Source organism: Bombus fervidus, chromosome 15, assembly GCF_041682495.2.
Source record: "Bombus fervidus isolate BK054 chromosome 15, iyBomFerv1, whole genome shotgun sequence".
Lineage (NCBI taxonomy): Eukaryota > Metazoa > Arthropoda > Insecta > Hymenoptera > Apidae > Bombus > Bombus fervidus.
The window spans coordinates 8,333,635-8,352,356 of NC_091531.1; the positions used below are offsets into that span (position 1 = coordinate 8,333,635).

The 18,722-nt window shown below is 37.3% G+C and overlaps 1 protein-coding gene and 3 long non-coding RNA genes across 10 annotated transcripts in view; 2 read left to right on the plus strand and 2 right to left on the minus strand.

Moving 5' to 3' along the window:
* LOC139994790 (uncharacterized) overlaps positions 1–18,722 on the minus strand; it is a 28,351-nt gene that overhangs the window by 2,651 nt on the left and 6,978 nt on the right. Inside the window, exons 6-8 of one of the 6 annotated variants that reach the window (XR_011801742.1) lie at positions 2,852–3,284; positions 2,685–2,785; positions 18–2,061 (exon numbers count right to left, since the gene is read on the minus strand). Coding sequence is in view for 2 of the 6 variants with exons in the window: in XM_072017733.1 (XP_071873834.1) it covers positions 2,889–3,284 (396 nt within the window). In the remaining 4 variants the exon portion in view is untranslated. Of the gene's footprint in view, positions 1–17; positions 3,285–18,722 lie in introns of those variants that run through there. The other 5 variants (XR_011801741.1, XR_011801740.1, XM_072017733.1 and 2 more) reach the window with 5 other exon arrangements.
* On the plus strand, positions 2,895–3,998 carry LOC139994792 (uncharacterized). The gene is made up of 2 exons (XR_011801747.1): positions 2,895–3,013; positions 3,098–3,998. It is a non-coding gene; the product is annotated as an uncharacterized lncRNA (long non-coding RNA).
* Positions 4,268–5,145, minus strand: LOC139994795 (uncharacterized). 2 transcript variants are annotated; one of them, XR_011801750.1, is made up of 3 exons: positions 4,729–5,145; positions 4,528–4,608; positions 4,268–4,413 (listed from the first exon to the last, which is right to left on the minus strand). It is a non-coding gene; the product is annotated as an uncharacterized lncRNA (long non-coding RNA). The 2 variants fall into 2 exon arrangements; XR_011801751.1 differs by having other exon boundaries at positions 4,667–5,145.
* Positions 8,357–9,535, plus strand: LOC139994794 (uncharacterized). The gene is made up of 3 exons (XR_011801749.1): positions 8,357–8,699; positions 8,840–9,190; positions 9,257–9,535. It is a non-coding gene; the product is annotated as an uncharacterized lncRNA (long non-coding RNA).

Sequence of the window (18,722 nt, forward strand, 5' to 3'; positions counted from 1 at the left end):
CCTTTTTCCTTCGAAAGCAGACTCAGCATCCTGTCCACTTCCGTCAGGGACCAACGTTGGGCCAAATTTCCACTCCATCTACTTTCTCCGGTCAGGGTCTGCTGTCTGAGGGAAAAGGCGTGGCGAGCATGACACAGAGAGTACAAAGGACAAATACCTGGACCGCAATCAGCAGCAACAATTGTAGTTAACGACAGAAATGACGAGCGAAAAAGAACAGATACAGAATATGATTATTTTCAATAAATGTATATTTCGAGAAAAAAAAGAATAAGAGAACTAAAAAAAAAAAAAAAAAAAAAAAAAAAAAGATAAAAACAAACCAGAGGGTTGGCTTGTGTTTTCGTGGAAAGGGAAGCGGCGAAACGTCGTTTCCACGGCATTCTCGACATTCCAATTGTGTCTGATCGAAGACCTCGTCGAAGGAAAAGTCATCGTTTCAAGTAAGCCTCGGCGCATCCTTACCGATAATTCTTCTAGACGATAGACCCGAAGCATTTACTATATAAAAATATGTTTGAACGTCGAGAGAGTAACGACACGTTCCTCCAACTGCGAGATTCTCGTAGGAATTTGCGTTTCCTAGGGGATGCTGGAAATCATCAATGATTTAATCTTTAAATAGCCGTAAATAGATACAAGGCCTGAACACAGATCGGACAGAGATCGGTGGATCACATTTGGCTAGTTGTTCGTGTAAAATAAATACCTTCTTTTCTCTCGGCTTGATAAATCACCAGGCTGTTGGTTATCAGGCTACGGATTTTTATGCGAATTTATTATCTTCGCGAACTCGACCGAGAGACCTGGATTTTATCAAAGTAATTAGAATTTGCATTCGTTTCGTCTATTAATCCTCCATGCGCAACCTGAGACGTTCACGTCTGTGTCTAATTCTTTTATCCTTTTAGGCTTTCAAAAAGTCTAAGAAAATCGTGGTACGCTTATCGAAGTACCAGCTACGTCGGGTAATTTAATTTCGCATAAAAATCCGTAGTCTATCGATTAACGACGTCTATCGCGGTACTTAAAGATTAAACGCGCTTCATGGGACGTGCGTCGTTTCTCTTCGACCGAAGGATTTAATTCCCGCGAAACGAACAGCGATAAGTTTTCCTTCGACCATTTCGGGAACTGGCTGCCTTTCGTTCTTCTCTCCTACCTTTCACTCTATCTCACTCTTTCTCTCGATCGCTTTCACTCAGAAAGGTTGTCGTATCGTCAGGGACACGGACTAACATACACCTTATTACGAATGGACCTTAATAAATCTTATTACGCTAATGTATAATTCTTGTGGATGTATATTGAATGGCCAATGATACACACGTCGGTGGAGCTACAATCTAGCTTTCGCTCTTATTTCTTTTTTTTTTTTTTTTTCTTTTCTTAAACATGCGTTTTCTTCTTCTCTTTGTTCACCTTGAAGGGAAAAGAATCCTTGCTCCCTGTTCGATGGACCAGTAAGTATGAGTTTACGGTGTAAAACACTAATCTTCTATATTTATAGCAACAACTGTACAAGTGCCGGCCACATCGATATCCTCCATAACGTGTCGCTTATTTTTACTTTGACAAAAGTGGTGTAGAGAACGCTGTTCAGATCTTTTCTTTGTTCACGGTCTTTCCTCGTTGCTTTTAAGACGTCTAAAGTCAAAACATTCATCCTGATAGTCGAATGAAATTCTCTATCTTGCTACCTTCAAGTTACATTTCAAATTTCTTTTACACTCTTTGGAAAATTTTCCTGGCTTCTTTCTTCGCAAACTTGCTCCGGATTGGTTTTGTTTTTAGACATCTTTGCGTGCGATTTATCCACGTAAATGCTACCCATTCATCGACTAATCAACGAGGAATGTAGGACGGTACTTAGATATCGGTATCACTAGGTTTTCCAGCGAGAATCTTTTCGAATCATCGTAAATATCTTCCATCGAGGTCGTTTCTCGTGATCTCACTTTGTACACGCCAGGAAAAGGGGAATCAGAAGTTATGTTTACTTCAACGAGATTAGATTTACGGGAAATTAAAGCAATCGGCGACAAACGCAGACGGTTACCACTGAAAGAAATTATAAAACGAAAGGTCAATAGAAATAAAAAGCAGATGTAATTAGCAATGCATCTCACCAAATGTCTAAAAACGAAAGATTCCTGTAAATCATGAAGAAAAAAAAGAGAATAAAAACATTGAAGAATCCAATTTATCTAAATAAAAGCCCCAAATTAATGAAAAATTAAAACAATAAGCAACGAATACAGACAGCGATGAAGAAAAATAATGAAATAAATTGTCAAAGTAAACGATCAAACGTAGGTAAAAACAATTCTCATTAGAGGAATCCAGAAAAAGAATGTAGATATCTAGAGTATCAAAATTCACAATTAAACATCTGAAGTTCCAAGTATTCAAGCATCTAGAAAATTCCAAACGCTTGGCTTTCCAGAGCTACAGATATTTAGGCGGCCAAAATATCAAACCCTGAAGTTTCTAGAATTTTAAATACCAGAATTTCACAATTCCACAAGATCCTCGAATATCTAGACTTTCAAATACTTGGCTTCTTCAAATACCAAAGTCTTAGGTATCTACAGTTCCAAATATTTCAATATTTAGACCTCCAAGTTTACTGTTTGACCGTTTAAAGTTCCAGAGGATTAGAATTAACTGAAAATAAATCTCACCGAAAGGATCCAAAAGCAAAAAGTTGCTGTTCCCTTCGATCGCTTCGTTGACGAGGAAAGCTTGAAAGCTCGACTGCGTCCAACGAACCAATGAAAACGACCTTGCGACGGAAGAGCCTGAACAGCATTCGTATTTCGTTCTGGCGTGCGATATTTTCTATATTTACATAATTTCGCCGGGATGGAGCGGTTTCGTCGCCACGATTAGTAGAGATTCGCGGTTTTCAGAGGCAGCGGATCCAATAGATACGGAGGTAACGCTGCAGAGAAGGGCCTGGGGCTACAGGAGCCCCATGTTCCTCCGCCGCTGTTACTTCCTCGTGTGTTGGGTGAGTTTCCTTCCGTAGCCGTGTCGCTGCTGTGTTTCACGCTCACGAGATTCGGATTCGGAATTGGTTTCGCCTCGTTCGTAGACATCACGCTGTTCGAGCTACCTGGTGGCGTCGCTGGACTTCTCGGAGAACGACCTTCTGCCTTTACGTTGCCTCCTACGGGACTGGAAGCTCCACTATCTACCCCTATGCCGCTTTGGGACGTGGACTTCTGCTGGGCCAGCCTCTCCTGCTTCCGGAATTTCGCACGTCGATTTTGGAACCATACCTGCAATTATAGGACATAGATTTTGAAGATTTTTTTTTTAGACGAGAGGCGGATGTATGAGAGAGGGAACGTTGGATGGTTTGATGCGAGTACTTAAATTTTGAAGAGACAAATTTTTTCGGTTAAATTGTGAAGGAATTAAACGTGGTTCTTCAAGAGTTCTTATAGCTATAGGGTATCAACCCTTTGCATTCGAGAGGTTATTTTCCGTGGCCACGGCATTCCGGGTGGCAACTTGAGAAGGGAATGAGAGGCGATAGTCTCTGTTTATGCTAAATTTCCACCTCCCCAGTTGATGAGAGCGCAGTATTGGTTCGTAAATAGATTCCTTGGCTCTTTATATTGTTTGTTATGAAGCGTGAAATGTTACATTTTAAGCTGCAGATGAAATATTTCTGCTGAAATTCTTCCGAAACTATGGTTCTGGCAACGTCTCCGACGTTAGTTCATATTCGATGATGGTGGCAGAAGCATTACAGTTTCGTAAATTTAGAAACTCTAAAAAAAATGGATTTGGAAATTTGTTTAATTAATTCTTATATTCTGTAAAAAATCAAAAGAACGAAAGGCTACTTAATCACCTGCGATTTATAAAAACTTTGGTAGACCAGTTGAGAGGAGATAATCGACAACCGCGAGATCCAGCTTCGACGTCGACTGCTAATTGTGATGGAATTCGGTTAAATGGAAAGCTCCATGTAATTTCAACAAGAAGGATTGTAAGGTGTGTTCTTACCAAAACGAAGCAGGAGAAAGGCACGAAACAACTTATTATTGTAATACTTATCCCGACAGGCCAAGGATGCATCTTGGCGGATGTTCTATAAATTATCATAAAAAAAAAAAAATACAGAAAAAATATTAAAGAATGATATGTTCGGAGATGTAAATATATATAGATTATTAAAATGTAATGTTTTTTTAAGTTAATCTTTCTATAAAATCATTTTATATTACCTACAAAACACTCGTCATATATCACCTTGAGTTGTTGCTACGCCTGACCGAAAAGCCCATCGAGTGCAAAGGGTTAGTTTTGTAGCGGCACATGAATCAATGAAAGATTTGAATCGGCAGAAACTAATATTATTGTGCCTTGGAATACCAACATTGTTTTGTTTTGCAAGGTCTAAAGCCAAACGAACTGCGGACAAAATATTATTGTCGTTACTGACAATCGCCAACCGCAGTTACATACGAACTCCAACTTTGAACTTTTTATAATAACATCCGTCGATATAACGTGGTTTCTAGGACAATCGAATAGCTAGTCGAATAGTTGAACAGTTAGCGAGTTGAAGAGTTATTGGGTTGGCAATACCACCTAATGACAAAATCCACAATCACTTAGTTGCTAACCTAATAAATTGTTATCGACTTACGAGCATTGAACGAGCGACGATTACGACCGGTATACATAAACTATCTCTATACTTGTACTTACACTGATTTTAATATAATCGATTATTACGATGTTATCACTCGTTTCTTTAGAAAACAGACCAACACGTTTAACCCTCTGCACTCCGAATTTTATTTCAATTTCGTTATCAGCAGCTCCTAACGCTCAGCGACTATATACTCAAGATCTATTTCTTGCATAGTCATCACTATCACTACTGTCGAAGTCCTTGTTTATTTCGCGCCTTTAACTCATTGTAAATATTTAAAGGGTGACAGGTATACAATTTTCAAACTCTGAGCTGACTGATGTAAGTCAGGTAAATAAACCAGTTCGGTAAGAGCGTCGATAATATGCGCGCGACATCTATTGATTTGTATACGAAAGAATGTCGAGTGGGACTCGATAAAGTAGCTCCTGAGATAAAAACTGACGTCAAGTCACACTCTACATAGGAGTGCAAAGGGTTAATTTCCACCTTAATCAGAAGAAATGTGAAGGAAGGGAACCTATGTACGTAAAAATTTGTTACTAAGTATTTTAACTGCTTGAATTACTCACATATCAGTTATGTACTTGACTAGTCTTCAATTATCGTGTTCCTTCGTTCGTTAAAATTCTGAATTTCACTTTGGAATATTCCAATTCTCACGTATAAAATAATTTTCTACAAAACTGAATTTTCGCATCAAAATCCTAATTGACGTATCGTTTCCATTTCATTGTTGCACGTATCGTTTTCTTTTACCATAGACAATCTACAGTATAATAGCAAAAACTCTGCAATTCGACACATTTGCTTACTACGCTGCTACATTCGCTTCGAGTGAAAAAATTCCAGCGACCATGTACGATGATGAAAAACCAACCAAAAACATCTATGGATTCACGGAGACAAAGAGAAAGAGGGGATTGGATGGCGTAAAAGCGCGTCATGTCCGTGTCCAGCTCGTCAGAGCGAAACGTCGGCGCAGGCAGCGCTCGTAATTGGCTCTAGTTGGCCAAATGAAATATTTAACGAATAAAATAAACGGAAAGCGGCGGTGACCTGCATGTTAAAGTAGCGGATTTATTTGCTTTACCGTTTATCTGACCAGTAAAGCTGCCCTCCCTCTTCCCGTCATCGTTCGTCTCTTTTCATCTTCTCTCTCTTTCTCTCTCTCTCTCTCTCTCTCTCTCTCTCTCTCTGTATCCCCTTTCGTTCGTTCCTCGGCATGAGCGCACGTGGATCCCACCCCTAAATTTTCCAGGTGCGGCTGCGTTGTAGGAGCAGGCTGAGTGGTAGAAGCCGGGAAAGAGGGGGAAAGGGGTGGATTCAGAGAGTCAGGGGCGCGGAACACCATGATGAACGTGATTGCCCTTTCCGGACGGCAAACACTGCTATTGGATTTTATCAGCTGCTGCTGCTGCTGCTGTTGGCTGCTACTGCTTCTGCTCAACAGCCGCGCTTTCTCCGTTCCAGAAATTCGTGTAAACTTTGAGAAGAACGTGGAGCGTGTTGCACACCTTCCACCGTTCGATTAACCCAATGATGATTTCATGATCCCTATTTGACACACAGCGGCGTTAGGCTTGGATTTTGCAGGCTTCTGGAATTAAGGAGACTGTCATTTGGAATTTTTTGGAAGGTAAAGAATGGGCAGGTTCTTGGGATTAACGTTACTCATCCTTCGTCTTCTCACTTCTGATATTATGATTATTAGAATTCTTATAGCGATGAACCAGAGGATGATTTTGGCAGTCGATAGCGAGGTCAGCTTTAGATTTCGCTAGGTTTTCTCACGGATTTCCCAAGGAAATCAAACAGACAGTAGCAGTTGCGATTTCTTTAGGTTTATACCGTTGATCCTTCTTATCCTCGCTGAATCCTTGTGATATCCTTTAGCTCTTTTACGCAGCTTCACGTTGATTTTATAATTCCCACAAACAACAAGATTTCAAATATCGAGCATGTGGACAGATATTTGAAAGTTTTGCGTGAAATTCAACGGAGTAGCTGCCAGCCAGCCGCGAAAGTCTGTGGCAAAAACTTGAAGAAATGAAGGTAGCCGAAACGGCTGAGAGAAAAATTTGCAAAGACAAGCGAGGGCTGTTTGACAGCAGAGGAAAGCAACGAAGCAGAGACAACGGGGCGCGTAAAGCGAGGCTTAAATATTTATCCAAAACGAGGTGGACATCTGTCGGTGCGGCTCGTTGCATTTTATTTAGGCGTACCGTATTTATTTAACATTAACGCCGGCACGTAGTCTCCCTAATTCACGCTGTCGTCGTCGTCCGTTCGGCAAACAACGGCACACATGCTCTACGGTCTCTTCGGGGTTTGGTCGGTGGCCAAATACGAATTATTAGTGTTGTCACTGGCACGTACTCGCGGCTTTCTGCGTGTGTCACATAGTTTTTGCCCGACGGTGACGTAATTTCATCAGGCTACAGTCAGCAACGACGTTACATTCGTTGAACCATCCGTGTCTCTCCCAACCAAAAATACCTCAAAACTAACGAGAACTTGGAAATCTCGTCGAATATTAATACCATTTTTCATGCCACTGTTCTGGTAAGGTTAAAGCGGTTGAAAGATTCTGTTCATTTATTAAACGGCTATTAAAAATTGCCAGTGATCCTCAGTTTAATTTAAACCTTCGACAGTGCGAGGGAATAACAATGGCAGGGGATTTTCATTCGGATTTACGACATTCCTCATCTTGGCGATTGTAATAAAACGTAAGATGACGATCTCATTGAAAAATATTTCCTCGGAAACTTTCTTCCTCTTCGTATGATCAACCCTCTACATTTCTATCACTAATTTCCTAAGGGTATGAATTCTCGCGTGTTCCAGAACCTCTGAATCCTGAATTATGGATTTTGAAGAACCTGTAACAGGTATTTTGATAGATTTCAGAGAGAATTAAAGGAAAAATGGAATCGACGAAAGCATTAAAATGGACCAATTAAAAAATTGTTGTCGAAGGTTGCTGTTGATTGTAAGTTGTAAAAAGTGATGGAGAAATAGACGGTGGCAGTGAAAGTAATGTCTATAGGATAAGGAGTAGCGACGGATCCGTCGAGGCAACTTTCCTCGGTTATTAGAACTTCGACTCGTAACGCTAATGAAAATTACTATTTCTCTGCAATATTCCTTACTATAATTTAACCAGTCTACTACGAAGATTACTTCAACCAAATAGATTCCAAGTTAGAGAAGGCGACCAAACCACAAATGATTTTACCTAGAAAAATAAATGAAATTGAATTTACCGATTGAACAAGCATGAAGAGAATAAAATTTATAGATAGAAAAAAAAAAAAAAATAAAAAAACAGTAACCAAAAAGAGAAACGATTTTATACATAGAAATAAATGCAATTAAATTCACCGATTAAACGAAGACCTAGAAAACGACGAAATTAGAAGTTCTGGCAGCAACTGGAACATCCAAAGTATTCGAGGTCATCGCAGTCACAAACAGAGTGTCATTAGATCTACGCTCCATTCGATCTTCTCCTTCTTCCAAATAACACGTTTTTTTCAACTGAAATATGAATACGTTTGGATTTTGTAATTTAAGTGGAAAGGAGAACGGATATTTCGAAAGCAAGCGTAAACAGTTTGGTAGGGAGAGGGTGGAAGTTTATGGACGGACCATTAGGGATTCTGCGTCGATAGAAACAAGTTTGCGGTGTATTTGTTCGTTAGATTAACCCTAACGGTTGTGAGTCGTAGTGATTTCCTCCTTCTGGATAGGTTAGCAAAGGATTTTGCCCGGTTGCCGCCCTGAGGGGCTGATCCCAACTTACCGACGGAGATCCTAACAGGAAAACAAGAATATTTCAGAATTGAAAGACGTGGTAGCGTGATGGGATGTCGTGAGACGAGTGAAGAATATTTTATCGAACCATTGAGACAGATATACGACAGATCGAAAATTTGACGCCACTTTGTACCATCTACGTCTTGTTATCAGGTCTATGATTCTTTCTTTTAGTCTTGTCAAAACGTGACATAACAAAAATGTAAGTAGAAACACTGATAAGTATCCCAGAATCTTTTCACCTGTTTTGAGAAAATTCAAGTTACTGTAAAATAATTAAAAAATATAAAGTTTCACAAACCTAAAACCTATAAACCAACGTAACTATAAATATAACTTTAGGAAAAGAAAATCTCAGGAATATGAAAGTAATCGAATTAACAGACGGAGTAACCTCAAAATAAATATTAAAATGCTGGAACGCGAGAAATTGCCGACGGATGGTAAGGTTCCGGCGGGAACAGTAAGAGTTTGGAAATCTTTCGAATTTTAAACAACTTGCTCGACACTGCTAAGAATTTGTGCAAGAAGCGAAGTGAAAGTTAGAAAAGTACGATAACAAGATTAGAAAAAAGAACAAGCTGCCTGGAACTTCGTTCGTTTACGTAGGAAAGCGACGAGAAAGGATCATGCGCAACGATCGGAAACGCGTCTCTCAGATTTCAAATTCACCACTTCCCATCCGTCTATAACGTAATTTTTGCTTATTTGATTTTCATGTTAATTTCAATTTTGACCGTCGTTCGATGAATTTTTAAGATCTCGTCACGCGGACGTTGAAAGTGAAAGATGTGACGCCCGATCAGACCAAAGGATTCGCTTTTCATACCGGAGGATGTTGAAGCTCGTGAAAAATTCACGGCACGTCCAAGATTCTCTCGATGCGTCACATTAAGCGAGTTATAAGGATATATCCGAAGCGGCGCTATCAATATCACGACGGCAGGAAGTCAGGTGAAATCACTGTTACGCCTGATCACTTCCGCTTTGACGATAAATCAGAAAACGCGCAATTTTCAAATTTCATTGAATAATACAAATGAAGTAACTCGAACATATGATCGTTTAAACTTAAGCTTTGGAAGCAGATTACTATTTGCTATTTCTTATTTTTGTAATTTTTTTTTTTATTACAGGTGGAGAGAGAGAGAGATTTGTTATGCAGATAAGAAATATTTCATCTAGAAATTGCGAAAGTAGCGAAATTTATATATTTAATCGATGATCAACAAAAAATTAGAACATGCAACTTTTTAATTTCAAGCTTCGAAAGATCATTAGACATTCTCTGTTAATTTTACTAAATGAAATTGACAAATAGAATTACCGCAAGACGAAGAAAAATTTTACCTGGCGTGTTACAAAGTAGCGAAATGTAATATCCAATCAACTTGAAAGTTTATTTAAGAACTGAACGTTCAATTTTAGTTTCAAGCTTTGGGAGATCATTGGACTCTAGGCTCACTGTCTTTGTCTTTATCCTTCTTAAACAAACGACAAATAGAATTGTCGCGGAGCAAAACTGTATTCAGAACCTCAAACTAGAATCTCAAATTTTAGAAATATCAGTTTCGATAATAGATCTTACAAAATAGATTAATACGATTGATCTCCAAATATTCGTACAATAACGATATTTATCTATGCTTGAATGGGAAACAATTTCTTTTACCGTGACTTTTTTATTGATTTATTAATATAAAATTAATTCCAATTTTGCTCGTCTAAAGATTAAGTAATAAAGCCGGAACGGTTAAGGATTCGTTAAGGGTACTAAATCAGACGTTCGATAATAGAATTGCAGTTGATGGTGATTGCTACACTCTCAGCCGTCAGAAATTACCTTCTTCAATTAACCAAATAAGTTCGGGACGGAAACGCATGGCTCTGCAGAGACAAAATCTTGATTAAGAGATGCATCGGACAGGCCGATGCCACCCAGCTTGATGAATAAATCGCTATAGACAGATCTCATTAACTGCGTATCCACTTTCGTGTCTGACCACAACCGTCACGGTTCGCTGTCACTGCTGTGTTCCACTACTTAAGCCAAGCGAAACTGTATTTTCGACTCTAGTCATAGTAACTTAGATATGAGAAGTACTGTAAGATCGATTAAGTAATGCAATTGATAGTTGATTCACGTATGAGAATCCCAGAAATCTTGGTCAGAATCGTATCTCGGCTGTAGTTGTGCTTCAGTTCCTAGCTACAGGCTCTGTGAGATTTTTTATTATTGGAATTTTCTTTTTTATTATCGTTTCATTCAATTATCGAGTTTTCCTTCTATTGTCTTTGTGAGTTCTTTTTTGTTAAAGCTTGTGCGCCCTGGTTCTTTTCTATTGCCACAAGCGTTTTCTTAAAGTTCCTGTACTTTCTTATCGTTGGAATTTCTTTGCAGTATCTTGCACTGCTATTTTTCATCACAGCAATTCTCTTTTATCTTTCCTTTTGACTTTCAAGTTCTCTTTTACACGGAGTGGAATCCTTTTCTTCTTCTCCTTAAACTGCTTTTTTCACTGCTGGAGCCTTCTTCTTGATTGTTTCTTGATACCCTTGCACGTTTCCTTTTAAATTATTACAATTTCTCTTGATGCTCTTTACTAGCTTTTTTTTTATTAGAATCTCTTTTTTGATGTCGTTACCACCTTATCCGTTTCTCAAATATTCTAACATCTAATACAGAAGAAACAATAACACTTATCAATTTCTAATTGCAAATAGCTGCTATGGAAGCGTCATACGAAAAATCCTCACTCTAACTCAAGATAACTTCCTCAGAATACCTCTCAACCAATTAATTCTTCTTCTCTGTCCTCACAGTAAGAAATAAGGAAGAAAACTTCACTCTGTAATTCGAACAAAAATAAAAGATCCCATGCCATCCACATATATTCGCATTAACTAAATTCCTCTAGCACCTCCTTGACGGTCCTCCAACTGGCAACTAAATACCAGTCCCTGTATTCCGCACAATTCCAGACAATTCTTAACATTAATTACCTAGCTTAATCTGAACCATCAGCGCGATAACGCGCAGGCCAGCGTCGAAGGAGTTTCATGGAAAACGGCGAATACCGTCGTGCACCGGTGTGTTTGCAACAGTCGACGTCGTTCTCCGTAGATGATACCCAGCAGGACAGTTTTTAATCACCGTAAGTGGATCTACATAGAGCTCGCAATTACCAGGGCACACTCCGGCCATGGGCCCCTTGTGTATCAGCCACCCTCGGCCTACCAGAGTCGAGCCAGCTCCAATGTTTTCCCCATTTCATCCCTCGATGCCAGCGAGCCAACCTATCCCCCTTCTCTCCTCTTTCCTTGCCTCTTTCCCAACGAGGATCCTTTCGTTGGAAGCGTTATTGCCTATCTCGTCGTTGCTTTTTGATCTTTCTACATCTTCCCTGTTCATTTATCATTCATTCTTCTACGCCGGATATGTTTTTCTGCTACTCCTCCTAGTTTTCTCCTTTTGGCTGCAAACTGTATTCTGCTATTTTCTGTTGCTTTGGAATATCGTTAGTGGATCTTTTTCCTATATATCATAGACAAAATCATTGACTGTGTTTTCTCTATTATCAGAAGAGAATTGTTAACAATAGAATTATTAATAGCATTGATTGTTACACTATGAATGTCTTTTTTCATTTTAGTTATGAATATTTCATTCACAAATGATCTTCTCATTCTATTTTGTATATTCTATCATTTTATACTGTAATTAGTTTTATCATGATACAAAATACTGACGTCTAATTAATGTAGATGGAAGATGATAATATTTATTGCTCCCAGAGGAGGACGCCTTTATTTTTCTTCTACGTCTTCGTTTTAGTGGAATACATCTTTGTATTTCTTCTCTGCTTCGACTTTTTCCAAGTGTGTTTTTCTCCTCTTTTTTGAGTACACTGCCTCTTCTTACCGGCGAAGACCCTTCGTCAGAGACTGCTCCCCGATCACCCTCCAACTTCCCGTGACGGTACTCGACTGTGTCCCACCGGGGAAAAGAAATTCATGTTGATTTTCCAGGACTCTCCCAAGGCTGTCTATCTCTAAATTACTCGATTCTCCTCTAGTTCCCTTTGTGTTCCTTTGTTATATCTCTGCCACAGCTTTTGATAACGCCTGAAAACTTGTTATTTCGTGGAAGTAAAATTTCATCAAAATTTGGATTTTATTGGAATGTATAAACCCGATGATAGCATGTCAGAATTATATTTAGAAGAGAAATTTCCTCTAAATGCCTCCATAGTGTCCCATAATGTAAAAATGTACTGCTTTCAGGTATCTATTATGTATTATCTTAATATTACTTTATTAATATCTTATTATCTTAATACAATTTCCACAGTTTCCCAACACAACAATTCTCCTTTGTAAAATCTTCTGATCTCATATCACATGTGACTATTGTAATACCCAGGGTATAAAATCCAAGATAACAGACTATCATGATCATTGTGATAGTTTTAAAAGAGAAGTTTCTCCAGATCTTATATAATATTGTATTACGTAAATTTTGGAAATTCTCTTTTCCAAATTTTCCAATCTCATATCACAAATAACTATTGTAATACCCAGGGCATAAAATTCAAGGTAACAGACTATCATGATCATTGTGATAGTTTTAAAAGAGAAGTTTCTCCAGATCTTATATAATATTGTATTACGTAAATTTTGGAAATTCTCTTTTCCAAATTTTCCAATCTCATATCACAAATAACTATTGTAATACCCAGGGCATAAAATCCGAGGTAACAGACTATCATGATCATTGTGATAGTTTTAAAAGAGAAGTTTCTCCAGATCTTATATAATATTGTATTACATAAATTTTGGAAATTCTCTTTTCCAAATTTTCCAATCTCATATCACAAATAACTATTGTAATACCCAGGGCATAAAATCCAAGGTAACAGACTATCATGATCATTGTGATAGTTTTAAAAGAGAAGTTTCTCCAGATCTTATATAATATTGTATTACATAAATTTTAGAAATTTTCTTTTCCAAATTTTCTAATCTCATATAACAACTAACTATTGTAATACCCAGGGCATAAAATCCAAGGTAACAGTCTACCACAATAATTCTTACAGTTTTGGGAGCCATAAATTTTACAAAATTTTCATTTCTAAATTCTCGCATGAACAAGCGAATATAGTATTCGAAGCAGAGAATTCAAAATTGTTAACGCAAACTCTACGATTCTTTTCTGATTTCAATCAATAAATTAATGTAGCATTCTGAACAAAAGATCCAAGCTTGCAACTTCTGTTACAGATGTTACAGTTGCTCCAACTTCAAGAAGACCAACCGATCTCCATATTCCACCAAACCATACAAGTTTCAAGCGATAGAAAATGATTCCACCATGGAATTAATCGAGCTGGCTAGATCGTTCCACTTTGTTCAATTGAATGTAGACCCTCAGGAGCTGGTAAGAGCAACGGTTGTTGGTCCAGCAGAGCAACACCAGCCTGTTCACCCTCTGGTAGCTTCTATTCTGTGTTACATCCCATTGATGACACCATGGACAGGGGTGGCAGAATGTCGCGTGGCGACACGTTTCACTGTTCTGAGTCACATGTCATTCCGTATGAATTACAACTCCATTAACGTTCCAGACAACCTGCGAGCATACATAATGCTGGCGAATTGAGCGGATCAGCTCCTCAGCCAAGATGTTGATTTATGGGGAACGATGGAGGTGCCCCGGTCCTTGGACGAACAGAGCCAATCATAAAGTGATTGAATTTTTGATCTGTTACTTGGAAATCTTGTTTTGCATTCCAATTTAAGGTAACTTGTTTTTAAGAGAACTGCAGATCCCTTTCTTCTTTTTGTTTTTAGCTCTATTCATTTTTCATCTTTTCCTCTTCTTCGTCATGTTTCTCCTTCTTTTAAATTTTAATGAAATCCATCCTGCGTTGTTTCACGGTTAAATTTCTAACAAAAAATTCTGCCAATTCCTCTGTTCGTCTTCTCCTTCCGCTTCTTTCAGAGTTTGAACGACAGATAATGTTTGTTGCTTTATAAGAAAAATGCAATTTTCTTGTTTTCTTCTTCTCGTGTCGTGCCACACTGTTAATTCACAACTAATCAAACGACGGACGTTGCAAAGAGTACAAAATACTTAGTTGCTCAAACGATCTACGAAGAACGAAGAAAATATCTCAAAGTTAATTCGACGTTTGTACGAAATTGCAGGTGAATATTGGTAAAATATCTTACAATAAAATAAACGAGAATCTGTGATGTAAATCGATAAAGTTCCCAGATGTCTTAAGGGTGGACCTCAGGCTAAGGAATTAGGGAAGATTCGAACTGACTACCCTACGTCAGGGAAAACCTCTCTAGAAATGGCGGTCGGCCCGTGATGCCGCAAACTAATAGAAAATTGATAGTAACTTCGTGCTTAATTATCATGCGTGCGTGGTACATTCACGTTTACGGTTTCCAGACGATCTAAGCAGAATGTTCGGTTGTAGCTAGACAAATATAATTCCTTGCGCCATTGATTTCTCATATTCTCCATGTAATTAATAGAAATGCGAAAATAATTTATTATTCTTCAATAATGTAATTTTATAAAGCAATGAAATTATACAGGGAAGTATGGAAGTTAGAAAAACTTCAAACAAAATTAGAAACTTCATTAATGGAAATATTCATTGCTTCGATTCCATTACGATTGAAAAATAGTACAATGACAAAATGAGAAATTCTGTTTCCACGATAAATGGATTACAGTCTTCATTATTAACAATAGAATAATTAATTTTTCGTTATTGTTATCAGTGAACTAATAGAATAGAAATTATAGGATTATGAAATTGGCAATTCTACTTTCATAATGGATAGATGAACATATTCTAAGCTGCTTATTAATAATGGAATAATTCATGTTTTTAGTTATTAATACTATCGTTGGAGGATCAATAATTAATACTATAGTTGGAGGACTCGTGACATTTACGTCACAAACAACTGTCGCGGATGATATCGTAATCCGAAACACCTAAGCTCGTTTGTTTGCAATATATTTTTGCACCGTTGCCATCGACGAGATTACATTTTCCCTGATAATGTAATTTCTGAACGTTTTCAGAATATGTTTCTGGGACATCGGTGATTAGTGTTAGCAGCAATAAAGTTCCTAGCTAACTGAATTTACCGGCTGGCAATAAGTGTCAAAAGTGAACAGCCTGTTTCGCAATTAGGCAAAATACAGATTTTATGACATTAAACTTGTTGGCGCAACTGCAATTTTCGCTCTTAAAATATTACACTAGCCACGGTACATGGTGGCTTTCACAATTACACATCAATCAAATACAGAGCAGAGAACAATAAAAGAAACATTTATTAAATCAATAAATTATTCCTTGATAGTGGAACTTTGAAAACATTGGATTTGTTATTTATACATATTCTATATTTATATATATATTTATTATTTGTAGTAGCTATTTATCAGTGAATTAATTTTCTATTAAATTAATTGATAAACGTTTATACGTTTTTTATATTTGAAACAGCAACTATACTTTGCTGCTGTATTTTACAGCAAACGATTTCTTTTATCAAACTTTTCTGTAATCCCACGGATACATGTAATGTACATACAAAACTCTATTATTGATATTGTAGCAATAGTACATTAATAGCATTGATATTGATTAAGTGAACAAAATGACTGCAATTTTTGCAAGCTTTACGCTGCAGTCATCAGTAGTTCTAGTGTCAATAAAATGAAATCTACTATATGTTTATTACATATTATTATTTACATTTATAAAAAATGTTCCTTTTATCACCTATTAGGCTCTTCTTTCGCAATTGATTTGATATAATTTTCCATTGCTATAATTTCCTCTTATTCATAGAAACGATTCACAGAAAATTTGTCCATAACGAAAGACAACTAATAACAAAAAGCTCAGCAAGAAAAATCTCAAAGTTTCATTTTCCTAACAGAAACCAAAGAATCTATTTATCCGGAAACTTTCACCTGCCCCTGTACATTAGCTTCTTCGCTATGATTATACCAACGTTCGATTATAATAATTCTGTTTAACAAGCTATATCGAAGTTCCATTCACATTGTCGTCATGATCGTCGCACGAGCAATCCCCGTCACTTGGACGATGTGATAAATTTAATCCGTCGCAAGAGTTCGGTGTACTATAGCACACTATGACTACCATTTTCCCAGGTCGCTAACGTGCAGCCTCTGTGATTGGCAAGCATGATTATTATTATTATAGAAGGATCAAGATTAAGGAAGACGTTGGTTCTTCGCATAATCCTCGTCTATCGATAGCCATCTATTCTTGGAACGAGACCAGACATCTGCCTAAAATGTAGAGACATCGTCAAACGTATCCTTATATTCATGAAGTTCAATTGAGAAATAGAAAGTAAGAAAATAGACGGAAGAGTCATACACTTTGGATTCATCAATCTCCAGGACGAAAATTACCGAAATAATCCTCTTTTCCTTCAGGCAGACGCTGAAGATTAAAAATTATGAGGGTGAGATTGATTGACGTTAGAAGGGGTGATTAAATGGGATAATACGAGGGATACAGTTATTTGTGATGTAAAATGATGTAGGTGTGAATAGTCATTCAGATAGAATTCATTCATCTTGCATCAAATTTTATTGGAAGTGTGAATTTTGTTAGGTAGAATCGAGAATCAAATTCATGTTTCTACTAGGTCAATTAAAGGAACAGAAACTGAGCTGGAATTTGTTTCACCTATTAAATGTTGTAATAACTCTTTCTGACACTTTGGCAGATTTGTGATAACAATGTATGAATTTTATCCAATTTCCAAATTTATCACCAATCATTACTAGCACCAATACTCGATAAGCTGAGCAATTCGTAGCCTGAAATAGACACGAGCACGAAATAGTCAGTGCAATGGATGTCGTTTGGACCCGATTTAAGAAAAATGAATACATGTATGAGAGATTTAAGAATTCAGGCACAGAATTCAAAAATGCATAGAACGTATATAACATAGAAAAATATAATTAAACGTAATGTAACCCACACGAATGCCAATGAATATTAATAAGAAACATGAAATACTATTAATATGCTGACATTTGTTTTTATATAAATTGTATTGTCTAGTATATAGATTTAAGAAACAACAAGTGTACAATTTAGTGTACAAATGCAGAACACTATCTATGAATTCTTTCAGGATTATGAATATCTCAGATTACAATGTTTCCTATATCACACGAGGAAATTCTATTCGTGAGCACATCACATATCAGATAATAATTGAAATAATTGAAAATACAATCTCGTATCGCGTTACGACGATTATTTAATTTTTATCTATTTCTGAGCAATTAATTACCCAAATATTCGACAACGAGAGATCATTGTAATTTACATTACTTTTCAATTAGTTTCCCTTCTTGTAGATAAACGTGCGAACATACTCTTCTTTCATAGCAATTAAAAGCCAAAAACGAAGAGAGTACAAATTTATCATAAAATACTCGAGGCAGAGTATTCGTTATAATTTTAAATAGAACAATGCAAATTTCCATTGCTTTAGATGCGTTCATAGAACTATCAGTTTGCATAAAAATCTTCGCTCAATCTATGAATTTACTTTCGCAGAAAAAATGTGGCTTAGCTCTTTTTATCTTAATGCCTCATATGAGCCACTATATCTAAATAACACAGAACTAACAAAGAAGGCGAGCACCGTTAAAATCTATGATTAAAGAGCCAAAAAGGAAAACGAAAGAAGAGCGAAGAGAATGGATATCGACGCATTTGAGATTAACAGAGAACTGGTTTATCCATAAGAGCCTAGCGAGAGCCGCCAAAATGTAAAACACATTAATTTGATCATAAATAACGCGTGTTCGATTGTACGTCATGGGAAGACACGAGAATCTCCCTCCAGAATCTTCAGTGTGCAAGAAGTTCAAGTTAATCCGTCACGTGCATTAGAAGGTATAATCCATCAAGCAGCAACTTGTAGGTAACCGTGAAAACGAAAATGGGGCTTGTAATGCAATTACATAGCGTCCGGGTTCCACCATCGCCCTTGTCCCTTCGTTTCCTGCGCTTCATTTTAGGTGATGCCAGAGGGAGGACCTCCAAGTAAAAGTCAACGAAAGAATAATCTATTGTCCAGCTTCTTTCTTCCAGTTTTTCTTGATTGGGATCTTTGCAATCAGAGT